Source organism: Triticum aestivum, chromosome 1D (assembly GCF_018294505.1).
Source record: "Triticum aestivum cultivar Chinese Spring chromosome 1D, IWGSC CS RefSeq v2.1, whole genome shotgun sequence".
NCBI lineage: Eukaryota > Viridiplantae > Streptophyta > Magnoliopsida > Poales > Poaceae > Triticum > Triticum aestivum.
Genome location: NC_057796.1, coordinates 139,901,771 through 139,927,517, shown reverse-complemented (window position 1 = coordinate 139,927,517; position 25,747 = coordinate 139,901,771). Strand labels below are relative to the sequence as shown.

Sequence of the window (25,747 nt, the reverse complement as noted above, 5' to 3'; positions counted from 1 at the left end):
TTTATAACATAAAGAGAGAATATAAACTGGACCAGCTGTCCTTGGCTATCAACCCAAGTGCGTCGACACTTTCTCTAGATGATCTCTTTGCAAAAGAGCAAAAAAAACAAAACTTTCTTTTGCCAAGCTCCAAGGTTGTACTGGCCCTTGGATGAGAAGACTCACATACGTAATTGATGTGTACGTAGCTATATTCTCCCTGGACAAAAAATACCTATGCAAACACACATTACACATTATAACACAATATCGGCGGCCGAGCCGAGCCTCAAGAAAAGAGAACAAAGATGGTTCCAGGGGAAGAACAGAACAATTCCACCCTGGCAATTGGGCATAGATATATGCTTTATGTGTGCGAATTTTCCTTAGTCCGTTGCAGTGCGCTCGCGTGTCAAAAACAAAATAGGTTCTTCCTATCAGAGCCTTATTAGGGCCTACTTGGATGCAAATATGTCTGTAACTAGTGCTTAGAGAATATATCATGGTTTTTTTTTCTTGGGACAGGGTGTTTTTGATGCTCCTAATTCCGTTTTTAAAAACAAAAGTTGACCGAAACTAATTTGTCCTGTACTTTGTTAATCCACCTTACGACACTATTAAATAAATAAATAGCGATACTTAAAATGCCAAGTGAGTACGAAAATCAGATTTTCTAGAGCTTAGCCAGCTAAAATCTTGTTTGGCTAGGTTAGGGTAAAACTCAATATCAAAAGAAGTATTTTTCTCTCCCCTAAAACTCAAATTATCAGCCCTACAAAAGACTGTTTCTAGTTTTTCCACAGCACACACAAGGAAGATGCAAAAGAATAACTAAAACCAGTGTTCAGCCACACAATGTAGAAGAAATGTTATCTTAATGGAATAAAACTTGCTACAGCTTTTTCATGTCCTTTTGTTACCAAAAACCACGATCAAAATGACCACTTGTATATTGTGATGGGGTAACCGTCGGCATCAGAGTGCCTACCTGTTACTTAAAATACATAGGTTGCTCTTATAAGACAAATTGTGGTTATTCGTCTGCTAGAATTAATGGTAGTCATAACAGCATCAGTTCTTCTATAAGAATAAAGCTATTGTTCCTTTGTCAGATATATTCACGCTTCAGATCTTAGTGTCTCCTCCAGTAACGCGGTCCTCTGTAGTGCATTAAGAGTCAATGAAAAACTGGAAAATATAAATTTGGTGGCTTCATGACCTGTAAAGATAATTTTCAAGTTCAGAAAGGGTTTCAAACTGAAGCACTACACACAAATTATAATGACAGTTTAGTATAGAAAGCAAAAGAAACAAAAAATACAGGTGGTTTATAGGGACTTTCGGCTTCACGGGGAGGAAAGCGATTTTTTGGTACAATGAAACACGAAAAGAAAGAAAAAACACAAGCAATTACGCAACATCCACCCTCCACACGAAATAGATGCTCAACCTCTAATGTATGCTTATCTGCATGACAGTCGCCTTTTCTTGGAATCAAATGCTTGTCGTTGAAGATTTTATACGTAGCGTGGCAACTTTAGCACATATTCAGGATTACTGGTATTCTACAGCATATTCTATCATCAATGACAATAACACTGGTTGCATTATACAACGTGCACAACAGACAGATTACATATGATCATGTGAACCAACATGCGAAACAGCAGACAGATTACATATGATCGTGCGAAACAGCCACAAGAATCATTCCATGAGTGACAATTCGCACTGCAAGAGAACCACAGAATGCTCATTGTTGTTGTATTGCCTAGTCTTTTTCATCAGATCGGTCTTTTGGTTGCATTGGCTAGAGCACCCACTTCTACATGGTATCAGAGCCAAGAGGTCTTGAGGGGGAGTGTTGATGCATTGACTAGTCTCTTCCATCAGATCGGTCTTTTGGTTGCATTGGCAAGAAACACACAAATTAATAAGAGGAAAACCAAACATGAATCAGTAAGTTATCATAAGAACATTTACTCGGGATCATTACATTAGTTAGAGCTTAACAAGCAGCATCAGAATATCTAATAAATATAAATTTTACCAGAAAAATGCAGTTGCTCGTTACGAATGGTGAGCAAATGTATCGGTCCTTTTACCGGAATAACAGAACTGTTCCGTGATCAGATAATGATGCATGATACATCACATGTATGGATGCTTCTTAACATGTATGGAAAAAGTGAAGAACAAAAGACACCAACGATTGTCACCCTTCTTTTTTCCTGTGGATCAACAGTTGCCGCTTGTTAGCAACAGAAGCTAATGAGACATTTTGATGTTTCTCAATATCTTCATAATCAAGCAAATCCAACAGTTGGACACCATATCTCGCTATCTTATAGATGGAATAGGTGCTATAACATACCAGATTCTCCAACATGGGTGCATGGACCAGCATCAAACATAAAAGCTTTTGAGATTCTTCTAGGTACATGGCTGGAATAATTAACTGGATTCTGAGCAAAAAACATGTATGTCCATTTCACCCTTACTTGACGTTTGCGGTCTTGCTGAAAATTGTGCCGTGTTTCGTATGAATAAGGGAAGTATGTGGGCCTCCTACTGATATTCCACCTAGTGGTTTGGGCAATATCTTCTTCTTCCAACACGTTAAACACCCATCGTGCATTATAAATAGCGTGCCCCTTGTTATAAACTACGAACCCTGGGCAAATCTAGTTCTTGTGGCAAGATAAAACCTTCAGCCCAAAAGAATGTTTCCTGACCTCCACGTAACAACGGGGATTATTGGTATTTTTCAATTCACTAGCTACTCCAACTAGTTTGCTTCCTCTTTTAACTCCATCATGGTCTTTTCTTGCAGGAAGTGTAGTCTGCTTTCTCCTCTATGCAGCACCAATGTACATGCCTATATCATAAACTCCTATGATCAGCTTAGAGTATATGATGCATTGCATAACACTTTCCATTTTACTGTGTTTCCCAGATTGACATTCAGAAGAGTGATAAAGAAGGGCAGTGTAGAAGAATACTCATGCATACCATATATCTTAACTTTGTTCAGCAGCCTCACATATACTTGGTACGGTCTTCCAGTAGTGAGCTCTGGATGGGAGAATTGGACTCTGTCCGGAATCAGCTCACTAGGAGTGCTCTTTGAAAGCACATTTATCAGTATATACATATGGTTTGCACCACGAGAGAAAAAGGTAAGTTATTTCTCAAGATCTGTGATTCTCCTTCCATTAGCATGTCAGTAACTTTGCGGTAAGAAAATATGGATGCCAGTGTCTGTCAAAATTTCGTGTTCATTTCCATTAGCATATCATAGTTGATATATACAACTATATACAAAGGCAACAACCTTGCTTGGAAATGATAAATTGAATCAGCAAAACTACGAAAGTAGAAGTGAGAGCCTTGTTTCCCTGGACGAAATGATAAGAAGCAATAAGCACATATTTACTCCTAATTTATCACATTCACATAAATTGGAAATTCATAAGCTATATAATAATCACAGAATCTCAATCAGATATTGTTAATTTTCTTTTATCTCTAAACATAAACATGTACTGAGGCCTAACTCTTGCATATTAATGTGACAGAAGAGGTTGTATACATGTGTAGGTACGCAATTAAGTAATATAGTGATAGTCTCTATCATCGGGGACCAGATGCTTCATTGTAAATATGATTTGGAAAAAGCAACAGTTATTGTTTAGGGAAATGAAGGAAAAGAATCTAGTTACTAGTGACTTAGTGAGTAGTGAATTTAAGAACATAAATCTGTAAATTATAAGCATAGTTGCCTAAGGACAATAACACTTTATGCTTAGTTGTAAGCATGATTGACTAAGGACAAGAGCACTTTATGTTTCTATTTATAAAATGTCGCTTTCACTCTTGCTGAACCATGTAAGGAGGACCAAACACCAGCCTTCTGATGCAAAAAAGAGAATATATTATTTCATAGTTACCCCTAGGCTTTATAGGTACTATTTCACGATTGTAGTTAAAATCTTATAATTAAAATGGCGAGTAGTTCGCTGTTTAGATGCGTATATGATGTTATAAGAATTATTATCCATTAGTAATCCTAACACTTAACTGGCAATCTTTTGCAGAAGCTTGTCATGATGATGGTATCTCCAATTCTAATCATCTTCGGCATGGCTGTATTTTTCTCAATTTTCTCATTCCACACCCACCAAATGCGTAAAGTATTTGTCGGTAGCATTGGTTTGGTGGCTTCCATATTAATGTATGGCTCTCCGTTGGTAGCTGTGGTGAGTACTGTTATTAGCGTGCTTCCTGAACTATGATTCACAGAGAAAAGAACAACATGTTTCATCATAATGATTTGCAACAACGTTCTAAGCCTGACAGAATGATCCACAAACGCATGTGATAAGTAGTATAAAATATCGTATGTTCCACAATATCTAAAAATGGTTCAATGAACTTATATCAGTTTCCAAAGTACTTCAGAAAAAATATATTCAGTTAGACAGAAGGCATGGCAAGAAAATTAACTTTTTATCCAACATTGCAGAAACAAGTTATCAGGACGAAAAGCGTGGAGTTCATGCCTTTCTACTTGTCATTGTTTAGCTTCTTGACAAGTTTACTCTGGTTGCTGTATGGGCTCCTTGGAAAGGATCCTTTTCTCACGGTTAGTACAGAAAGAAACTTTAGAACAATAAAATATATAAATTATGCTGACATACTTGTTTTCTTGTAAAGGCACCAAGCTTCATTGGCTGCTTAATGGGTATTCTTCAGTTGGTCGTGTACTGCATTTACAGCAAATGCAAGGAAGCACCCAAGACGAATCCTGATATTGAGCAAGCAGACGAACTGAAAGTTGTAACTAGTCAAGACAACACGAAGGGACAAAAGCCATAATCTGAGACCTAAACTACCATTTTGAGTAACAAATACATTTTCTTTTCGCTGGACAAAGTGTGTCTTGTAACCGCATAATGCGAGGAGAAAATAATAGTGTTCAGATTATCATATATTATATTCCTAGTCAACTATTGCAGATCTAAATAATTTGCTAATGAGGTGGCTGCAATGTCCCATGGTCACACATTGCAGAAATTAGATATGCATACACAGCTTGACTTGACTAGCAGTGGATGTGTTCACAGGGCATCCAATTGGAATGTTCTTTGCAATCATCATGTGTTAAGTTGGGATGATAGCAACAAAAAAACCCTTGCATACGTCAATGGAATTACTGTTGATTAATGAACCACCACACCATTGCCACATACTGCTAGCCGCTTATATTATTGAATTAGTAACGATTCGTAGACAAGCGGCAACAGCAAGTTTATGTATGAATATTCGATGCAGTTTATCTCAATCATGGAAAAACACGGTGACAAGACAAAAAGGCGTTCCATGATAAAAATACAAATAATTGCAAGTATATTACATTTCGGGGGGGCGGGGGATATCATTGTTTTATATCTAACCAGTCACCAAACCAAGTACGTGATCATATTAGATCGTTCAAAAGCTGAAGGAACGGCTACGTTAAGCTTTCAGCTATGGTTTTCTAGACGAATTGTGCAATTGCTTTAACAGCTTCTAATACTGAAAAAGGGTTTCCCCGCTTTATATTATAAAGCAAACATATCATTGTTTTATATCTAACTAGTCACCAAACCAAGTACGTGATCATATTAGATCGTTCAAAAGCCAGAACCTTAGGATCAGGAACCTACCATTAGATGTTATAAGAAAATTTTGAAGGAACGGCTAGGTTAAGCTTTCAGCTATGGTTTTCTAGACGAATTGTGCAATTGCTTTAACAGCTTCTAATACCGAAAAAGGGTTTCCCCCCGCTTTATATTATAAAGCAAACATCACCGAGTACATTCGAGATACCGAACAACGCACACACCGCACACACCCAAGGCAAGATACAAAGGTGCCAGACACCGACACACCACCCCACCAGAGGTGAACTGGACCAAAACAAAGCCTGGCCTCCAAAGCGGTGCCTCCAAGAAGGATACGACCATGGATAGCCGCCACCGCGCGATCAGCGAAGATCAGGTTTTCACCCAGAGCAAGACGACAAGAGTGGGAACGCCGCGACGGAGCCTTCAGGAAGGGTACGGCGGCAATGGCCACCGCCACCGTCGGCCAGTCAAAGGACCGGACAAGTAGTGTACCCCGACACTCACACCCCACCTTTGAACCTTAACTCCGTCAACCACCCGCAACCACGCCACCCACGCGGCCATGTTTGCCTGCCCGCACCTGAGACGCACGCTCTGCCCACGAACATCGTGCCTCCCACCGCCAGAGCCGCCGCCCTGCAATCAGACAACCCCGAGACCTACACAAAGGGCCGAGCTTTGGACCAACCGATGGCCCTCGACCGATGGAACCACCCGCAGACGCTCCGCTGGTAAACCTGCGCCAACCCGCCCATGGCCGAGGAAAGGGGGAGAAAGGGGAGCGGACGAATCCGGACCGGCAAACCGTGCCGGCGACAGGTGGGGCGACCGCATCGAGGCCACCCATCCCTCCAACCAAGCTCCCCGCCGAACACGGGGAAAGGGGGAGAAGGAGGAGCGGACGCATCCGGACCGGCAAACCGTGCCGGCGACAGGTGGCACGACCGCATCGAGGACACCTATCCCTCCTACCAAGCTCCCCCGCGAGCACTCCCATGTCGCCCCACCATGGTAGCTGACACACATCTCCACGAGGCCATCGGCAACCGCGTGCCCGCTGATGAGGGAGACCAAATCAACCCGCAGCTGCATCCATGGAAGCTCACCGGAGATGCCTCCTCGCGCCGTCCGCCGACGTCTGAGAGCCAGACCAGGAAGGTTCCGACGCGGCAGGGGGCGGCCGCCCGCAGATCCTTGTCACCTGCGACCCGCACCACCGCAGTGCCAAGCCAGGAGCCGGCCCAGGCCACCGGAGCCCGCCATCGACGCCCTGCCTCGTCGCGACCGCCGCCACGCCAGATCCGACCGCCGCCATGAACGCCCGCACCAGCCGCTCGCAGCCCCCGCCGCTCCACGCACCGGCGCACCCTCCGACGCCCAGCCCGTCGCGCCACCGCCACGCGCAGCGCCATCACCACACCGCCGCGCCGCAGTGCCGCCTCGCCCTGGGACAGCGAGGCGCCTCGATCCAGCCGCGTCGGCTCACGCCAAGGCCGCTGGGAGGGGGAACGAGGAGGCCTCGCCGCCGCCGGCGTCGGCCAGGTTTCGCCCAGCCGCGCCCTCCGGCAGCGGCGAGGGAGGAGGAGGGGGCGGGGAAAGGAGTTGGCGGCAGCGCGGTAGGGTTCCTCCCGTCGCCTCGCGGGGGGCGAGCGGGAGGGAGGGGGCGTCCGACTTACGCCCATTACCAAAAATGTATTAATAAGAGATGCCAATCCAGCTTCTAATTCAACATCATGTTGACTTATTCTCGCTTATTTTTGGTATCTTTGGCTGATTTTGAAAGAGTGGTCACCACCATCAACAACATGCAGTTCATTCTGGCAGGTCATCTTCTTTCGAGTTAACTCAAGCTTGTCTAAGGGGCATAAGCCATCCTTGTTGCCCTGTGAACACATCCACTGCAAGTCAATATCTTAAAATTACTAGCACAATGCCCGTGCATTGCTATGAAACTATAAAATACGAGTTAAGTCACTAGCTCAGAAAGTCGTCAAAATACACCGGTGTCCTGTGGCCTTTCTGTGCGGTTCACGATTAAAAAGAGCGAAAATACGATGAAAGATCACGTGGCATGCATTGCAACATCTTAAGCGATCATAGTAGGTCCGTTGCAAGACACAACATTTCAAATGTTGAAACATACAAGAATAAGCACAAGGTCGTGGATGGGTAGGCGGACAAGGCCTATCATCGCTTTGGAATTACAATTTGTTCACTCTCTTTTTTTCGGGAAATTTTCCGATCTATTCATCTTCAATCATGACAGTACAACGAATACCAAAAATAATAAAAATTGCATCCAAATCCGTAGACCATCTAGCGACGACTACAAGCACTAAAGCGAGCCGAAGGCGCGCCGCCGTCATTGCCCCTCTCTTCTTCTATGATATAGCACTGGAAGAACTTGGTTGGGAAGAGAAACTAAAAAACAAGGGCATAATTTTGAGTTAGAGTCGCATTTTTGCATATATTATTTGCGCCTTCTATGTGTGTTGGTCTCACATGAAAGTAGTAGTGTACTTCTTTATTTGTGTTAGGTCGCACATGTGAGTAAAAATACATTTCTTTATTTATGTCTCTTGGAAGGTTGCTAGTACCACATGTAGGTATGGGTGCATTTTTTTATTGGTGAAAGTTGTTGTTCCCACATGTGAACTCACCATCAAGTTCAATCTTTATAAGTAGGAAAGACCATTTACATCCATGTTTGGAACACAAAGATTTTCTTCATATTCTTGTCTGAACTGAACTGTTTGCAACAAATTTCCTATCAGATTATGTGTTCGAAACAACCCCTGAAATTTTCACTGCAGATATTTAGAAAAAAACAAAAAAAAACTACTTTACTTCAGTACCTGCACAGACATTGTTGAAACCGTCAGCTTTAGTAGTATCTCGTCCCTCACTACCCCTTTCTCTCCTTGTTGAAGAAAGCAAAGATGCAAAAAAAAGAAACAACTTCTTTAGTTTGTGATTCTATCTGAGAAGAAAGTGAATTATCTCTATACAAAATGAAAGTCAATTATCATATTTTTTTATTTTTTTGAAAAGGGGGACCCGGCCTCTGCATCAGAACGATGCATACGGCCACCTTTATAAATAAGCAAATAGGTTCAACAAGGTCTTATAGTCTGGAAAAAAGTAACGGCAAGCTCACAAAGAGCCACAACGCCAAAAACACAAAAGCCAAGAGGCCTCAACCGGCTAGCATAACAAAGATAGGAAAACTAATCGCCTATCCTATTACATGACCGCCATCCAAACCGGTTGAAAATATCCCGTGCTACCGTCTCCCACCGGACAGATCCAGTAACCAAACGCTCCCTTGCCTCCGTCGGAGTGAGTAACGACCACATACGGATCCGCGCAGTGGCTCGAAATATAACCTGCAAAAAATAAATATTTGTTGTTTTGTTAAAAGCCAAATCATTTCTGCAGTTCCAAATTGCCCACAATAAAGCACATACTCCTACGCGAATGTGTCTAGCTGTTTCGGACTCTATCCCAACAAGCCACGTTCCAAATAACGTACTGACAGAATTCGGAGGAGTAATGTTAAAGGCAATGTGCACCGTCTGCCACAAAACTTTGGCCAACGGGCAATAAAAAAAAGGTGTTTGATAGTTTCATCCCGATCACAAAAACTACACCTAGTAGATCCTGTCCAGTTGCGCTTTACCAAGTTATCCTTTGTTAATATGACTTGTTTATGTACAAACCACATAAACACTTTAATTTTCAAAGGAACTTTGACTTTCCAAACATATTCGGAACTAGGAATGGCGCTAGAGTTGATGACATCGATATACATCGATTTAACTGTGAACTCTCCAGACCTAGTAAGCTTCCAACACAACTGATCGGGCTAGTGAGATAGCTGAACCTCCATCAGTCTACTCACTAAATGAAGCCACGCTTCCCATCGGTTGCCAACAAGCGTCCTCCTAAAATGAATATTAAGGGGGATGGACTGCAGTATTGTTGCAACATAAGCATCACGTCGTTGAACAATACTATATAAGGACGGATCTTGAAGCGCCAGCGGCGTCTCTCCAAGCCAGGTATCCTCCCAGAAACGCGTGGTAGTGCCATTACCGATCATAAACTTGCCCTATTGAAGAAGGCTGCTTTGACTCTCGAGCCCCTTCCAAAAAGGCGAGTCCATCGGTCTCACTGTCACCTGGGACAAAGTTTTGAACTGCAGATACTTACTTCGGAGAATCTGCGCCCACGTGGCATCAGTCTCAACTGATAACTTATACAGCCACTTACTGAGAAGGCATATGTTTTTGACTTCAAGATTCTCAATGCCAAGGCCCCCCTGGTCCTTTGGTCGACAGATGATATCCCATTTGGCGAGTCTGTATTTTCTTTTTAGTTCATCGCTCTGCCAGAAGAATCTGGATCGATAGAAGTCCAGCCTTTTCCTAACACCAACTGGGACTTCGAAGAAAGACAAGAGAAACATAGGCATACTCGTGAGCACCGAATTAATAAGAATCAATCGGCCTCCGTATGACATGAGTTTGCCCTTCCAGCAACTCAGTTTCTTCTCAAACCGATCCTCGATACACTTCCATTCTCTGTTTGTCAGCTTACGATGGTGAATGGGTATACCTAAGTACGTGAAAGGTAATGTCCCCAATTCGCATCCAAACAATTGCCTATAAGCCTCTTGTTCCTCATTGGCTCTACCAAAACAGAACAACTCGCTTTTATGAAAGTTAATCTTCAACCCGGTCAATTGTTCAAATAAGCATAACACCAGCTTCATATTTCTCGCTTTTGCCAAGTCGTGCTCCATAAAGATGATCGTATCATCAGCGTACTGTAGGATAGACACACCTCCATCAACTAGATGAGGCACCAAGCCACCCACCTGACCAGCCTCCTTTGCCCTACCTATCAAAATTGCCAACATATCAACCACAATGTTGAACAAAATAGGAGACATTGGATCACCTTGTCTCATGCCCTTGTGTGTCTGGAAATAATGACCTATGTCATCATTCACTTTAATTCCAACACTCCCTTTTTGCGTGAAAGATTCTACCTGGCGTCGCCAGGCTTCATCAAAACCCTTCATGCGTAAGGCCTGTTGAAGGAAAGGCCATTTGACTTTATCGTATGCTTTCTCGAAATCCACCTTGAAAACAACTCCATCTAGTTTTTTCGTGTGAATCTCGTGGAGCGTTTCATGAAGGACCACAGGCCCTTCTAGGATGTTTCTGTCCCGCATGAAAGCAGTTTGGGAATGCTGCACCATAGAATGCGCAATCTGCGTGAGCCTATTAGTCCCGACCTTGGTAAAGATTTTGAAACTAACATTAAGAAGACATATGGGCCTGAATTGCTCAATTCGCACAGCCTCTGTTTTCTTAGGAAGCAGAGTTATCGTTCCAAAATTCAGTTGAAATAGTTGAAGTTGTCCAGAGAATAAATCATGGAACAACGGCAACAAATCCCCCTTAATAATATGCCAGCCCTTCTTATAGAACTCCGCCGGAAATCCATCCGGGCCGGGAGCCTTATTATTTTTCATCTGCGAGATGGCCTCAAACACCTCTTTCTCGAAAAAAGGAGCAGCCAAAATATCATTCTCAACAGCAGTAAGTTGAGGAACATCCTCAATCCTAGACTCATCCAGAGAAACACAGTTATCCTCTGGAGGCCCAAACAGTTGCTTGTAATACACGGTTATGTATAATTTTAGGTTCTCCTGTCCTAAAATCGTTCCTTCATCTTGTTCAAGCTGAAAGATCCTCTTCTTTCTGTGTTTGCCACTGGCGATCATGTGAAATATTTGAGTGTCCACGTCCCCTTGGACAACTCGTCGGACCTTAGCCCGCAGCACCCACTTTAATTCCTCTTCACGAAGAAGCTCTTTCAATCTCATCTCCGCGTCAAGCTTGGCATGAAGCTCCGAGGCCGGCAGAACCGTGGATTCGGCTTTTACATCTAGGGACTGAATAAGGGTAAGGAGCCTTTCCTTTTCGACCTTGTAAATCCCACTAATATGCTTAGCCCACCCACGTAGGAAACTTCTCAAGTGTCTGATCTTATTCTGCCAACGCTCAAGCGCAGTCCTGCCTCCAGCATCCTGAGCCCATTCCCTGGCTACAAGATCAAAGAAGCCGTCTCGTTCAAACCAAGCCAGCTCGAACGAAAACGAGTTTTTGTTTCCCAAGTGGGTAGCCTCACCAGAGTCTACAAATAAAGGCGTGTGGTCAGAAATACCACGGGAAAGTGCCTGAACTATTACGAAGGGAAACTTCTGTTCCCATTCGACGCTAGCTAGTACTCGATCCAGCTTTTCAAACGTCGGATTTGGCAATGCGTTAGCCCAGGTGAATTTTCTTCCCGAAAGCTATATCTCTCGCAGATCCAAGCTTTCAATGATGGTATTAAACATAAACGACCATCTACCGTCGAAATTATCATTGTTCTTCTCCTCACGCCTTCTAATAATATTGAAATCACCCCCACCAGGATTGGAAGCTGCTCAGAACCGCAAATCCGAACCAGATCAACCAAGAACTCAGGTTTGAGTTCGGGCTGTGCGGCACCATATACCGCCACCAGAGCCCAATTAAACCCATCGGCCTTCGACCGCACCCGAAACTTAACTGCAAAGTCTCCCATCACCACACTTCGGACTTCGAGCGAATCGCATCTAACTCCGAGTAAGATCCCACCAGATCTTCCTCTCGGCGGCAGACAATGCCAATCAAAATCTATACCTCCCGATAAAGTATTGAGAAACTATGGCGAAAAATTATCTCTACCAGTTTCCGACAATGCGATAAAGTCTAGCCTATGCTCGATAGACGCCTCTGCAAGAAACCTTCTTTTAGCCAAGTCTTTCAGACCTCTGCTATTCCAAAAGATTCCTTTCATATTTCGTCATGAATTTTTTTAGCAGTACGGATCCTAGCACTCCTACGCACTGCCGAAGCCGGGTAAATCTTCCGCTTCCACTTGCGTTTAGGCTTGTTCTGACCCTCCAGCCGGTCCTCATAACCAGGCTCAGTGGACCTAACCACGACAGCCTCAGAGGTGTTGTCCTCCTCCTCAGACTCAGGGAGGGGTGGTAGAAGATCCACACAAAAATTATCGAGCACCCTGACCCCCAAAGCATCAATGTCGGAGTCATTCATGGGTTTAACCGCTGCTAAGTTTCGAATCATCTCCAAAGCCCGCTCCGCCTCTAAATCCATGATATCATTAACGAAATTTGAAATTTCACTATCATTACTACCTAGTGAAACTCCTAATTGGTTTGCATTATTAATAATCTCCTCATTAGAAAAATGCAAAATGGAATTAGAGGTATTAACCGACATACCAGTAGTGACCTCAACGTCACGAAGCTTGGCCGCCCTCATGGCGCACCGATGTTGTATGTCATCAACCTCCGGATGATCCTGGAGACGGCAGCTCAACCGTCGCCCCACAGAGACCGGATCCGGAATCCCTCCAAACGCAATAACCTCCTCCCGAGTGACCCTGCTCGGGGTGGGGCCTCCTGCCTCACCCCTAACACGCAGCCGGTCGGCCTCCATCGACGAAACAGCAGGAACGCCTGAAAGCGGCGGCGGGGAGCTCCACGGCGCCGCCGACGTCGGTCGCGCACCGTGGCAAAGAGTCGGAGACGAACCGGGGGAGGGGAATGCATGGGCCGCCTACCCGTACTCCCCACCCATCCCGGCCCTCTGGCAAGAGGGGCTCGCCGGCGCCACAAGAGGAGCGGCCACCCTAGGCGCCCTAGGGGAAGAGGGCGCCGAGGCCACCTGCCCCGAGCCCCCTCCAGAAGGCGGAGCCGCCACCTGCAGCTCCGGCAACGCGAGAGGAGAAGAGGGTGCCGGGGCCACCTGCCCCGGACCCCCTCCTGAAGGTAAGACCTCCACCACCGAAACCGCGTCCTGAGGAGAGGCAACGCGCTGAGCAGGAGAGGGAGTGGCCGCCTGCCTAGACTCCTCCTCCTCTCCCCTGACCGAGGTCGGCGAGCCCCCGAGAATGGGACTCTCAGCATCCTCAAAATCCAAGGTAGGTAACATGTGCTCAAAAACATCGCTAAACTCTATCCAGTCACTCCAAAGTCTCGGGGGTGCAGAAGCAGGCTCAAAAGATCCAAATCTTAGAGAGTTCATAGGCACCAAAGAGGATGGTGCCGTCCCATCCCCGGGCGTCTGAGAAACGGGCCCCGGTCCGTTGGACAACTCTCGTCCAGCATCATCGACCGGTGCCTCCTTAGCTCCCGAGCTGTCATCTCCCTCGTGCATGTCTACATCAGTCTCATTGGCAGCCTCAGCGAACAGATCCTCATCCTCAAACTCAATCACGAGGTTATAAATCTGGCCTCTATATGTCCACTTGACCACATCAGGCATGAACTCAATATCCAGAACACTCACCAGCAGTCAGGCTACCCCGTGAGCTCTGGTAAAAGCCATATCCACTCTCTCAGTTTTCCCCACCATAATGCCCAAGCTAGCCACGACCCTAGCATCCTGCATCGGCTTCGAGGGAGCCCCGGAAAAATGTAGCCAAACCTAAGTAAGAGGCTTACCCTGAGGTTCGACCTTCTTCCACTCATGGAACTCGAGGATACATTCTGTGCCAGGCACTCTGCACAGCCCAAAACTCAGAAGTCTCTGCAAATCCTCAACCGAAGGGAACTCAACCCTAAACATGTTGGCCTCGAGACTAACGAGCTCCCACTGGAAGTCACCTGGAGCTAACTCCTTCAGCCTCTGCACAACCTGGGACTCAGAGACCTCTCCTTTGGTTACTTTCACAACCCCAGTGGTCAAACTCTGGGTCTCCTCAGGAATCTCCCTCGCGCTAGGAGACTCAAAGAACGTGAGCTCAACACAATACACTCCATACATAGTAAGGGATGGCATCTGATCACGCAAAATCGGGCATTCCCCCGTATCATGAGCCGGCTTGCCACAAGAATCACATAGCTCAGCCACGCATTCGGCAATAAAATGACCCTTTTCTCCACAACGATAGCACAACATCTTCTCCTTCTTGCGCGCCCACTTGGACGCCCTATCCGAATCAGACCTGTCTGCCACCGCCACTGAAGAGGACTCCGTAGTCTCAGTCCCAGGTATCTCAGCGTTGGCGAGCGCCGTCACCACATCCATGGCCTGACCGGACAAAATCGGCGACTCCGCAACTCCGGCGGCGACCGTCTGCTTGACGGCCACAGGTGGAGGAGGCTGCCGATGACGGAACCGACCACCTCGACCACCACGATGACCGCGGTATCCGCCCTGGTGCCGATAGTCAGGGCCAGACGCCCCCTCAACAAAACCACCCGGAGGACGGAGAAAAGGCCTCTCGGCAGTACCATCACTCTGCCAAGCGTATCTGCGGCCACCACCCGTCGACGAGGAACCACGGTGTTGGCCATCACCATAAGCATTGTAACCATCATCTCCCCATTGACCCCGGGGCGGTCCGCTAGTTCCACTGTTAGCTGTGTCACGCGGCACTCCCGCCCCTCCATTAGCAGTCCAAGGTGGCAGTGCATGTGTCTGAACCGGTCCAGGCCGCTTCTGCACCGGCCTCGCGACGTGGTGCGGCGGCGGCGCAGCCCGAGGCTGATGACCAGGCGCCGGGACAAGCTCCGTTCCACCCCGACCCGCGGTAGTCACTGCCGCCGGAACATGCAAGGCGGCCTCAGTCCACCACGCCCCGCGGCGACGGGCGCAACACCGGCCACCACCGGCTGCCTATACGGTGCCACGGCGCCACGACCGGCCCCTGCCGCCGGAGTTCTGTGACCTGGCGGACCGCCACCGCGACCCGCACCGGCCGGCGCATTCCCAGCCGCGCCCAGTTGCTCCTGTCCAGTAGCCGCAGCACCACCACGGCCGACCGGCACGGCCCCGGCCGGCGGCTTCGGTCCAGTTGGACCACCCCCCGCCCAGCCATGGCAGCGAGAGGCGGTATACATGCAGCACGGCCAGTCCCACACGTACGAAGCCTGGGGACCGCACGAGCTCGACGAACCCTAGGCGGAGGCGCAGGTGGAGATCGATCAGGAGGAGAACGAGGCGGTGAGACACATGCGGCTACGTCCTCCGTAGCGACTAACGATGTTACCTGGGCCTCATGCCCAGGATCGTTCAGTCCGGCTCGCCCTGCCTCACAGCTGGCATGCTGGGCCACATACCCAGACATGTCAGCGCAGGCCCGCTCAGCCGCCGGCCCAGGAAAGCCCAGCAGCAGATTCAAACGCTGCTCCCTGGCCGCTCGGATCTGAGCTGCCGCGGAGGTTGCCGGCGCCGGCTGCGCCACCATCGGCCGGCCATTCCGTCTCTTCTTTCTAGTCACCCGCGTCCACGAATCCAGCAGGAAGAAATCCGACAAAGTAATGGGCTGGAGGCATACCTTGGGAATTAGTCCTTTCCATGGCCGGAGCGTGGAAGCCGCCGTCCTTCGGTGAACAATCCGTCGAACGATCTCCACCTTATCCTCAGGGTTAAGTCCCTCCCGCGCCGGATCGTTGCAAGGCACGACGTCGTCCACAACCATGGCAACTTCCTCCTCCGAATAACCGGGATTGAAATCTTCACAGATTATGTCAGAAGTTGTTGGCGAATACAACTCCGACGAATCTCCGGCGCAGATCCCGTCATCATCATCTTCATCGTCTGAATCCGCAAGCACCCGAAACCGGCCGCCGACGTGCCTCGCCCAGGGCCGGCGGAAGCCGCCGTCTTCGCGGCGGTCGCCACAGGCGCCGCACGGATCGCCCAACTCTTCCAGCCTTAATAGGGCTATCTGCTTCTCCCTAGCCTGGTCCTTGCATGGACTGGCAGGCTATCATTAGCAAGCGCCTAGCGATAGAGGGTGCAGCTGCGGTTATGCTTCAGCTCAGTCGTGAAAACTCATTTCTCTAACGAGTCAAATCCTTTGTGTAATAAGGAAAGAGAAATGGAATGCCATCACCAGTCAATTATCATATAAAAATATCCCTGTGTAGTTGTAACAAAAGTTGAGAAACAATAGCATGCAGATCTTAATACAAATACCATTTTTGCGCATGCATAGTTGAGTTCTAACAAATAAAATGTGATGCAGATCTAAATTCAGTTTGGGTGTGTATTATATAGTATTGAGTTTTGAAGAACACAGGCACATAAATTCAATGAGGAGACAGGCCAGGAAGCAACCCAAATTACATCCAACAAGAGCGACATGCCGGGGCTCTGCTCGCTATAGCCACGTGGTCACGAGGGACTAGTGAGGTACTGTTCCATACGCGCATGATACGTCTCCGTCGTATCTACTTTTCCAAACACTTTTGGCCTTGTTTTGGACTCTAACTTGCATGATTTGAATGGAACTAACCCGGACTGACGCTGTTTTCAGTAGAATTGCCATGGTGTTATTTATGTGCAGAAACAAAAGTTCTCAGAATGACCTGAAACTCCACGGGACTTATTTTTGGAAAATATTAAAAATATTGGCGAAAGAATCAAGGCCAGGGGGCCCACCACCTGTCCACGAGGGTGGGGGCGCGCCTGCCCCCCGGGCGCGCCCCCCTGCCTCGTGGGCCCCCTGTTGCTCCACCGACCTCAACTCCAACTTCATATATTCATGTTCAGGGAGAAAAAAATCAGAGAGAAGGATTCATCGCGTTTGACGATACGGAGCCGCCGCCAAGCCCTAAAACCTCTCGGGAGGGCTGATCTGGAGTCCGTTCAAGGCTCCGGAGAGGGGAATCCATCGCCGTCGTCATCATCAACCTTCCTCCATCACCAATTTCATGATGCTCACCGCTGTGCGTGAGTAATTCCATCGTAGGCTTGCTGGACGGTGATGGGTTGGATGAGATTTATCATGTAATCGAGTTAGTTTTGTTAGGGTTTGATCCCTAGTATCCACTATGTTCTGAGATTGATGTTGCTATGACTTTGCTATGCTTAATGCTTGTTAGTAGGGCCCGAGTGCCATGATTTCAGATCTGAACCTATTATGTTTTCATGAATAGATGTGAGTTCTTGATCCTATCTTGCAAGTCTATAGTCACCTACTATGTGTTATGATCCGGCAACCCCGAAGTGACAATAATCGGGACCACTCCCGGTGATGACCGTAGTTTGAGGAGTTCATGTATTCACTATGTGTTAATGCTTTGGTCCGGTACTCTATTAAAAGGAGACCTTAATATCCCTTAGTTTCCATTAGGACCCCGCTGCCACGGGAGGATAGGACAAAAGATGTCATGCAAGTTCTTTTCCATAAGCACGTATGACTATATTCGGAATACATGCCTACATTATATTGATGAATTGGAGCTAGTTCTATGTCACCCTATGTTATGATTGTTACACGATGAACCGCATCCGGCATAATTCTCCATCACCGATCCAATGCCTACGAGCTTTTCACATATTGTTCTTCGCTTATTTACTTTTCCGTTGCTATTGTTACAATCACTACAAAACCCAAAACTATTACTTTTGCTATCGTTACCGTTACTTCCATACTACTTTGCTGCAGATATTAAGTTATCCAGGTGTGGCTGAATTGACAACTCAGTTGCTAATACTTGAGAATATTCTTTGGCTCCCCTTGTGTCGAATCAATAAATTTGGGTTGAATACTCTACCCTCGAAAACTGTTGCGATCCCCTATACTTGTGGGTTATCAAGACTATTTTCTGGCGCCGTTGTCGGGGAGCATAGCTCTATTCTTTGAGTCGCTTGGGATTTATATCTGCTGGTCACTATGAAGAACTTGAAAGACGCAAAAAAACAATTTATCCCTCAACTACGAGGGGAGGTAAGGAACTGCCATCTAGCTCTGCACTTGATTCACCTTCTGTTTTGAGTAAGCTTGCGACACCTAAACCTGCTTCTGCTATTCATTCTGATATGTCGCATGTTATTGATGATGCCACTTCTGCTATGCATGATACTTATGATGAAACTACTTCTATGCTTGATACTACTGTGCCACTTGGTGAATTTCTTGATGAACAACTTGCTAGGGCTAGAGAGAATGAAATTATTGAAACTGATAATATTGAAGATAGTGATGATGACGACTCTCCCCCTAATAAATATGAATTACCTGTTGTTCCTGAGGGTTATGTTATGGATGAAGAAGCTGCTAGAGCTATTTTAGCTTGCAATGATAGATATGATCTTAAGAAGTTATTAGCTAAATGGAAGCAGCAATCTCTTAATGCTAGAATGAAACCTGATCCTGCTTTTGCTACTTCACCTATCTGTGTTACTGATAAGGATTATGAATTCTCTGTTGATCCTGATATAATTACTTTGGTTGAATCCGATCCTTTTTATGGCTATGAATCTGAAACTATGGTGGCACATCTTACTAAATTAAATGATATAGCCACCCTGTTCACTAATGATGAGAAATCTCGCTACCTTTATATCCTTAAAATATTTTCGTTCTCATTAAAGGGTGATGCTAAGATATGGTATAATTCTCTTGATCCTGGTTGTGTGCGTAGTCCCCAGGATATGATTTATTACTTCTCTGCTAAATATTTCCCTGCTCATAAGAAACAAGCTGCTTTAAGGGATATATATATATATAATTTTGTGCAAATTGAAGAAGAGAGTCTCCCACAAGCTTGGGGGAGGCTTCTCCAATTACTTAAAGCTTTGCCTGATCATCCTCTTAAGAAAAATGAAATACTTGATATCTTTTATAATGAACTAACCGATGCTTCCAGAGATTACCTGGATAGTTGTGCTGGTTCTGTTTTCAGGGAAAGAACACCGGATGACGCTGAAATTCTATTGAATAATATGTTGACAAATGAAAATAACTGGACACTTCCTGAGCCAGTTCCTGAGACTATTCCTAAACCAACTCCGAAGAAGAGAGGTGTTCTATTTCTCAGTCCTGAAGATATGCAGGAGGCAAAGAAATCTATGAAGGAAAAAGGTATAAAAGCTGAAGATGTTAAGAATTTACCTCCTATTGAAGAAATACATGGTCTAAATTTACCGCCTGTTGAAGAAACATATGATCTTAATCCTTCACCTATTGAAGAAACTCATGGTCTTGATAACCCGACACAGGTAGTAAAGGTAAATTCTCTCCATAGATTTGATGAAGGTGATATTCCTCGTTATAAGTCTGCAAGACAATGCTTATATGAGTTTGACAATTTTATTGTTAAACAAGAAAACTTCAATGCTTATGTTAGTAGACAATTGAAATACAGTTCAAATATGCTTGAACACCTGGGTGATTATATGTCTAGAGTTAAGGGTGAACTTAAACTCATTAGTAAACATGCTTCTATGGTTACCACTCAAGTAGAACAAGTACTTAAAGCTCAAAATGATTTGCTCAATGAATTGAATAGTAAGAATAATGATTATGTTGTTAGAGTGGCTACTAGAACTGGTAAAATGACTCCGGAAAGAAGTTCGATATTTATAAAAAACTCTGATTTTTCCTTGTTACTAAAGAATAAAAATGACGAAGTTGAAATTAAAAATAGAGGAGTAGTTCGATGTATACGGGAAACTCAAATTATTACCGTTTCTAATAAAATATAAAATTATTAAGTTCAATTTACAAAAAAGAAATGTTTGATGCTTATTTAAAAACATATTTCCTTTCTAAGAATATGACTAAGAAGTTGAAATTAAGATAACAGAGAAGTTCGAAGTATATTAAAAACTCAGATTTGTTGCAAGAAGTTCACGTGCACCTCCGTGCACGGTTCAAAATTTATATTGCGGGACATCCGACCTCCAATTACATGTTTTGAAATCGCAAAAAATGACATCCGACCTTCAATTGTGTGTAATTTGACATATACACAAAAATGCGACAGAAGTTCATAGTGAAAACAACGAGAAGTTCAAGTACTACAAGGAATGCATTTCAGGTGAGAATAAAAGTATTGAAAAATAAAAGCTTAAAAGGTTTGTTTAAAGAAGTTCAAGTGATGTGTCCGGAGAAGTTCAAAAATTCTTGCGAGAGAGGGTCACCTTGTATTTCCATGTTTGATTTTTTCCGTATAAAAATCGAATACAATTCTTTACTCAAAAATATAAAAAGGTGAAGATAAATTGAAATAACAGAGAAGTTCGGAGTTTATTAAAACCTAGGATTTACCTGTTCAAAAGATAAAATAAAAAACACAATGCCTTTTTTACACTCTTAAAAACAACTCATAAATGAAAAAAATGGTTGCTAGAAGTTCAAGTGCTTGGCGAGGAAAAGTTCAAAAAAAATTGTGAGAGAGGTTCACCGTGTGTTTATATGTCCAAAATACTTAAAAAGATGTTGTTTGTTGTGTTTTAAAATAATTCACTCAAACCAGAGAGAAGTTCAAAGTGATAACATCCAAAAGTTCACGTACTGCATGGTGTGTGTTTCGTATAAGAAAAATACAATAAAGTGAAACAGAGTGAAGTTTAAACAGACATGCCCCAGAAGTTGAACTACTTCACGCAGTGCAAAAAACAGCACGTCAAAAATAGAGTGAGGTTCAAACAGACATGCCCGTGAAGTTCAACTACTCCATGCAGTGCATTTCCATTCGCAATGAAGGCAGAAATACGCAATGAATATCATTTGTGTAACACTGACGAAATGGATGAGAAAATTACAACCAAAAATACGTCATAGAAGTTCAACGTGAAAACAACAGGAAGTTCGACTAATATAGTGAATGAATTTGAGATGAAAAACTTTTAAAATCATAGCGAGTATGAAAAAATGATCAACACGGTAAAGTTGCGTGTTTACATCAGCTTTCCACCGGTATATTACTTGCTCAATTTCGGTGAGTGGATGGAGAGTTACGGGCAAAAAAAGTACGTGAAAAGCAGAGTGAAGTTAAAGTAGACATGCCGAGAAGTTTAGGTTCTTCACGCGGTGCATTTTTGAAGAATCTGTTTCGCGATAAAGGCAGAACGAATGATCTCGCCATTTTCGAAATTACTTGAAAATGGCTAGGAATCAGAGAAAACCATCAACATGAAAACGTTTCGCATTTTCCTAAGCTTTTCAACGGTATATTATTGGCCCCATTCTGATAAAGTTTGTAGAAATTATGGCGAAAATACGTTTTTAGACATTTTCAAAATAGACTTAAAACTGTAAGGAATTGGGAGAAACAATACATACCAAAAAGTTTTGCATTTCCTCAAGCTTTCCAACGCCATATCATTTGCTACATTCGGACGTACGATTAAAAAATTAGCTTGAAAATACAAACTCGGTGCAACTTGGACCGTTTTATAAATCACTTTTAAACCGTTCAAAATTAGAAAAAAACTTTCAACATGAAAAAGTAGCGCATTTTCATAAGCTTTCCAATGCCATATCATTTTCCTCAATTGGAATAGCCATTTAGAAATGACATCGAAAATACGAACTCAGTTGTTCGGTTTGTGTAATTTTACGATTTTCCAAATTACTCTTTAACTGTAGGGAATTAGAGAAAACATTCAACATGTGGAAGGAACGGTTTTGCAGTAGCTTTCCAACGCCATATTATTTGCCTCATTCCAATAAACAGTTTTAAAATGCGATCGAAAATATGATTCACGTTTTTTTATGAAGAAAAAACGGTTTTCAAAACTGCTCTTAAACCGCTTACATTTGGCCGAAAATTTAACTTGGGTCATGATACTGGTGTCCATAGCTTTCCAACGGTATATCGCAAGCCCCATTGGGGCAATGTTGGTGGAAGTTCAACCTAGCATTGGGAGAAGTTCAGGTCGAACAACTCGGGCAGTAAAATTGCAAAAAAACGCAATTTCATCACGACCCGAGAGCAAAATCCGCCAACGAGCAAGATTCCTATTTAAAACCAGTATTTAGTTGTTAAAAACATTTCTAGATTACACTAACATCATATAGAACACGACTAACCAGAATAATTCGCGGGGGAAGCCACGGTTGCGAAGATAGCCCGAACGCCGGGTTCGTACAGAGGGAAGTTCAGGTTGTGATCAGAATATTATTCTGATCCCGTGATCAGAATAGTGTTTATATATATATATACATATATATATATATATCATATATATATATGGAAAATCCATCCTACCACCCAGGCATAGTTACCCCACATGTCTCATATACTACCATATGATATTATATATACTACTTTATCATTATAGAGATGTTCATATATTATATATAACATATTCCAAAGTGAGTTATATGAAAAAACTGCAAGTTGGCCCATGGTTTTTATTATATTTGCGAAATACGCATATCTTTGTACTAAAAAAGAGCACACTCAAAATATGATCATACTACCTTAAAAGTAGTATATATACTACCTAAACATTCTTATATACTACATACTACGCGTACATACTCTCCGATTTGATAGATACTACATACTACATAGAAAACTCAAGTGGTGGTAACTACCACCGGTGGTAGATAAAATCTGTATATATATAATTCCTCACCCTCTTGCTGTAGAAGAACGAGGAGGCATGCTTATCCCATCCGGTGCATCAACTCTCGCTTGAGAGTGAGGATTTGTTCATCTACATTATACTGATACACCGTAAGAGGGTACAAGTTTGACAAAACATTTCCATGTGGTGCTCTGAGACATCATTGGAGGAAATAAATGGAGCATCAAGCCTAGCTATATGGCTCTAAAGAAAGTGTTGTCAGAAAGTGCTGTTGGGAGGCAACCCGGAAGCAAGTACGTTCATTTCTGTCTTTGAGTTTAGGTTGCATTCATATTTTTGCATTGACACTTTGCATGAATTGCTATTAAAGTTAGTTTGGTTTAAGTCTTCATTAGGTGAAATTATTCGTCTGCTCAAATATTTATATGTGGTACCATTGCTTGGTTAGGTCCTCTCACTATTTGCCTAGTACATGTGTTGGAACTAGCCTCTTGGGTAAAGGAAGGGAAAATCCTAAGGAAATATGTCAAAATATAGATCCACAGGCTTTGATGGTGTTTGTTAATTACGAGTAGCTCTCTGCTCATACCAGCGGCCGTACCAAAGGAGGAGAGGTTGCACCAACATGTCCAGAGCGTTTGACGACATTGAGTATGAGTGAGAGAGCTCGTACCATCATTCGTACCGCACTTGGGCGAAAGTAACAGAAGTTCCAGAACAAATGATGATGTGTGGTACAAGCGCGAGCGCTCGTACCCGTGCTTGTACCATTGGGTGCTGACACCATGTGCCACATCTGAACGAAAGACGACGGTCGGTATGACCGTGGCCTATCATACCCGTGCTTGTACCGAGGCCAAAAACCCACCATTTTGCTTGTATTCAGAAGCCTAGGTTAGTGGGTTATATATTTTTTAACTATCCCTTGGCACTCTAATAACTCTTACTCACCTTTGAAGCTTTCCAACCAATAATTTGTTGTAGTTCTTCATGTTTCTTTTATTTCTTTTACCCGGTTGGGTATACAAATCATGTTGTATACCGAATTGTGCTCTTTTTATTTGTGTGTTAGTTTTGTAGAGGTTTGGAACTAGTGTGTTGACATGTACGGTATGGTGCCAACCGTATGAAAACCCACACAATCCGTTCGGTCACTTCGATTCGACAAAATGTTCAACAACAAGTGCCCGGTTCCACCAGATCATATCAAAGGATGTTCGGCAAAGCGTAGGTCTATGTCCATTAAAGGAGAGGTCATTTGCACCTCACAGGTAAAAGTTTTATTACCCTTGCTTACATCTAAGCTTGGGGAGGTAACCACTTTCCACACTCTCCTTTAATAAACTGCACTTTCTCGTTTGGTTTCATAATTTTCTTAAGATTACTTCTTGCAAAGTTCTAAGCTTGGCAAAGTTATTTTTGCATGTTTGGTTTCTTGTGCAATGATCTTCATTTGATAGTTACCATGCAATCATGTGTCCCACGGTTTTACATTCTTGCTTAAGTATGATTGTTCAATATTCGTATAAGGGAATCACTTGCTCAAGTTAAGCCCAATACTGCCAAGTCAATGTTTTATGCACTCTCTTCAATTTTTTCCTTAGCTTGAGAACAATCTTGTGATCCTCTGAAAGGCATTGCCATAATCTCTACTTTTACAACAACAAAAAATGATGACCGTTGAATAAAAAGTTTGACACTTGTTAGAATTGTTTTAAAAGAACCAGTTATGGAGTAATTAAACCCCATGGTGTTTAAACAATAGACGCGGCAGTCCTTGCTTTGGGCATTGTTTATACGGAATGGTATTTCCATAGTATTTAAGATTATGCGAAAATCTGTGTTGCAATACATGGTGCTTCAGCTTCTCGCTGGTTCCATGGCCCTGTTACTATATACTACTTTATACCATGTAAATCAGAATTTGTCACCTCTCTTTGGTTTATGCTGAGGAATCCGCTGGCTAATGAATGATCCACCCGAGTTTCTGCTCGAATTTTAGCGATGAGTTTGTTAACATTCGTAGTGGCAACACTACAATGAATATTATTCGGCTTTATCTTTAGGAGTGTGTGTATGTGGCAATAAATGAGTACTGGTAACAAGAGCTTGAAAGAGACAACAAATTTGTCCATAGTACTCAAACTTGAGCCATGGCAAAACCCTGCATATATCACCTTTTGACATAATTTTGAGAACTTAGAGATACCTATTGTGGATGCGCCACAACTGAAGTAAGTCCTTGAGAGACTTGACTTGAGAATATTTGTGGGCATGAACAAAAACTCTATATCTTTACTTTTTGACAACTCTCTGTGTTCAATTTTATTTAAAAAGAAAAACAACAAAAATAAATGAATATGTTATTAAGTAAGACGATCCAAGTATTTGTTTTCATACTAGATTAAACTTTGACAAGAAGCATAGAAATTTTTTCTCAAGCTCTAAGTGGATTGGATTTCAAAATAGATTGTATAATTGAGATGTGCTGCCTTGTATAAATATGACCCATCTTTTGTATACCTTGTAGACAAGACAAGAATACACACTTATGGATAACTTTGGTTTACCAACCTTGTTGCTCGAGGACGAGCAAGGTTTAAGCTTGGGGAACTTGATGAGTGGATTTCGGGCATACGTTCAGAGTATATTTTAGTGCCAAAATCCCTCATATCATACCCATCTAGCACTTATTCA

General features: G+C 43.8%; 1 protein-coding gene and 1 long non-coding RNA gene across 3 annotated transcripts; one reads left to right on the top strand and one right to left on the bottom strand.

The window, feature by feature from the left end:
- Nucleotides 1-1,503: 1,503 nt before the first annotated feature.
- Nucleotides 1,504-2,670, bottom strand: LOC123180765 (uncharacterized). The gene is made up of 2 exons (XR_006491232.1): nt 2,030-2,670; nt 1,504-1,878 (listed from the first exon to the last, which is right to left on the bottom strand). It is a non-coding gene; the product is annotated as an uncharacterized lncRNA (long non-coding RNA).
- On the top strand, nt 2,617-4,988 carry LOC123180764 (bidirectional sugar transporter SWEET3a). Of its 2 annotated transcripts, XM_044592899.1 has the most exons (6): nt 2,617-2,739; nt 2,813-2,849; nt 2,936-3,158; nt 4,077-4,238; nt 4,505-4,624; nt 4,696-4,988. In XM_044592899.1, exons 1-6 carry the CDS (start codon nt 2,703-2,705, stop codon nt 4,855-4,857), a joined length of 741 nt encoding a protein of 246 aa, XP_044448834.1. In that variant the 5' UTR covers nt 2,617-2,702; the 3' UTR covers nt 4,858-4,988. The 2 variants fall into 2 exon arrangements, with proteins under 2 accessions (XP_044448834.1, XP_044448833.1); XM_044592898.1 differs by lacking the exon at nt 2,617-2,739 and having other exon boundaries at nt 2,796-3,158.
- Nucleotides 4,989-25,747: the final 20,759 nt, after the last annotated feature.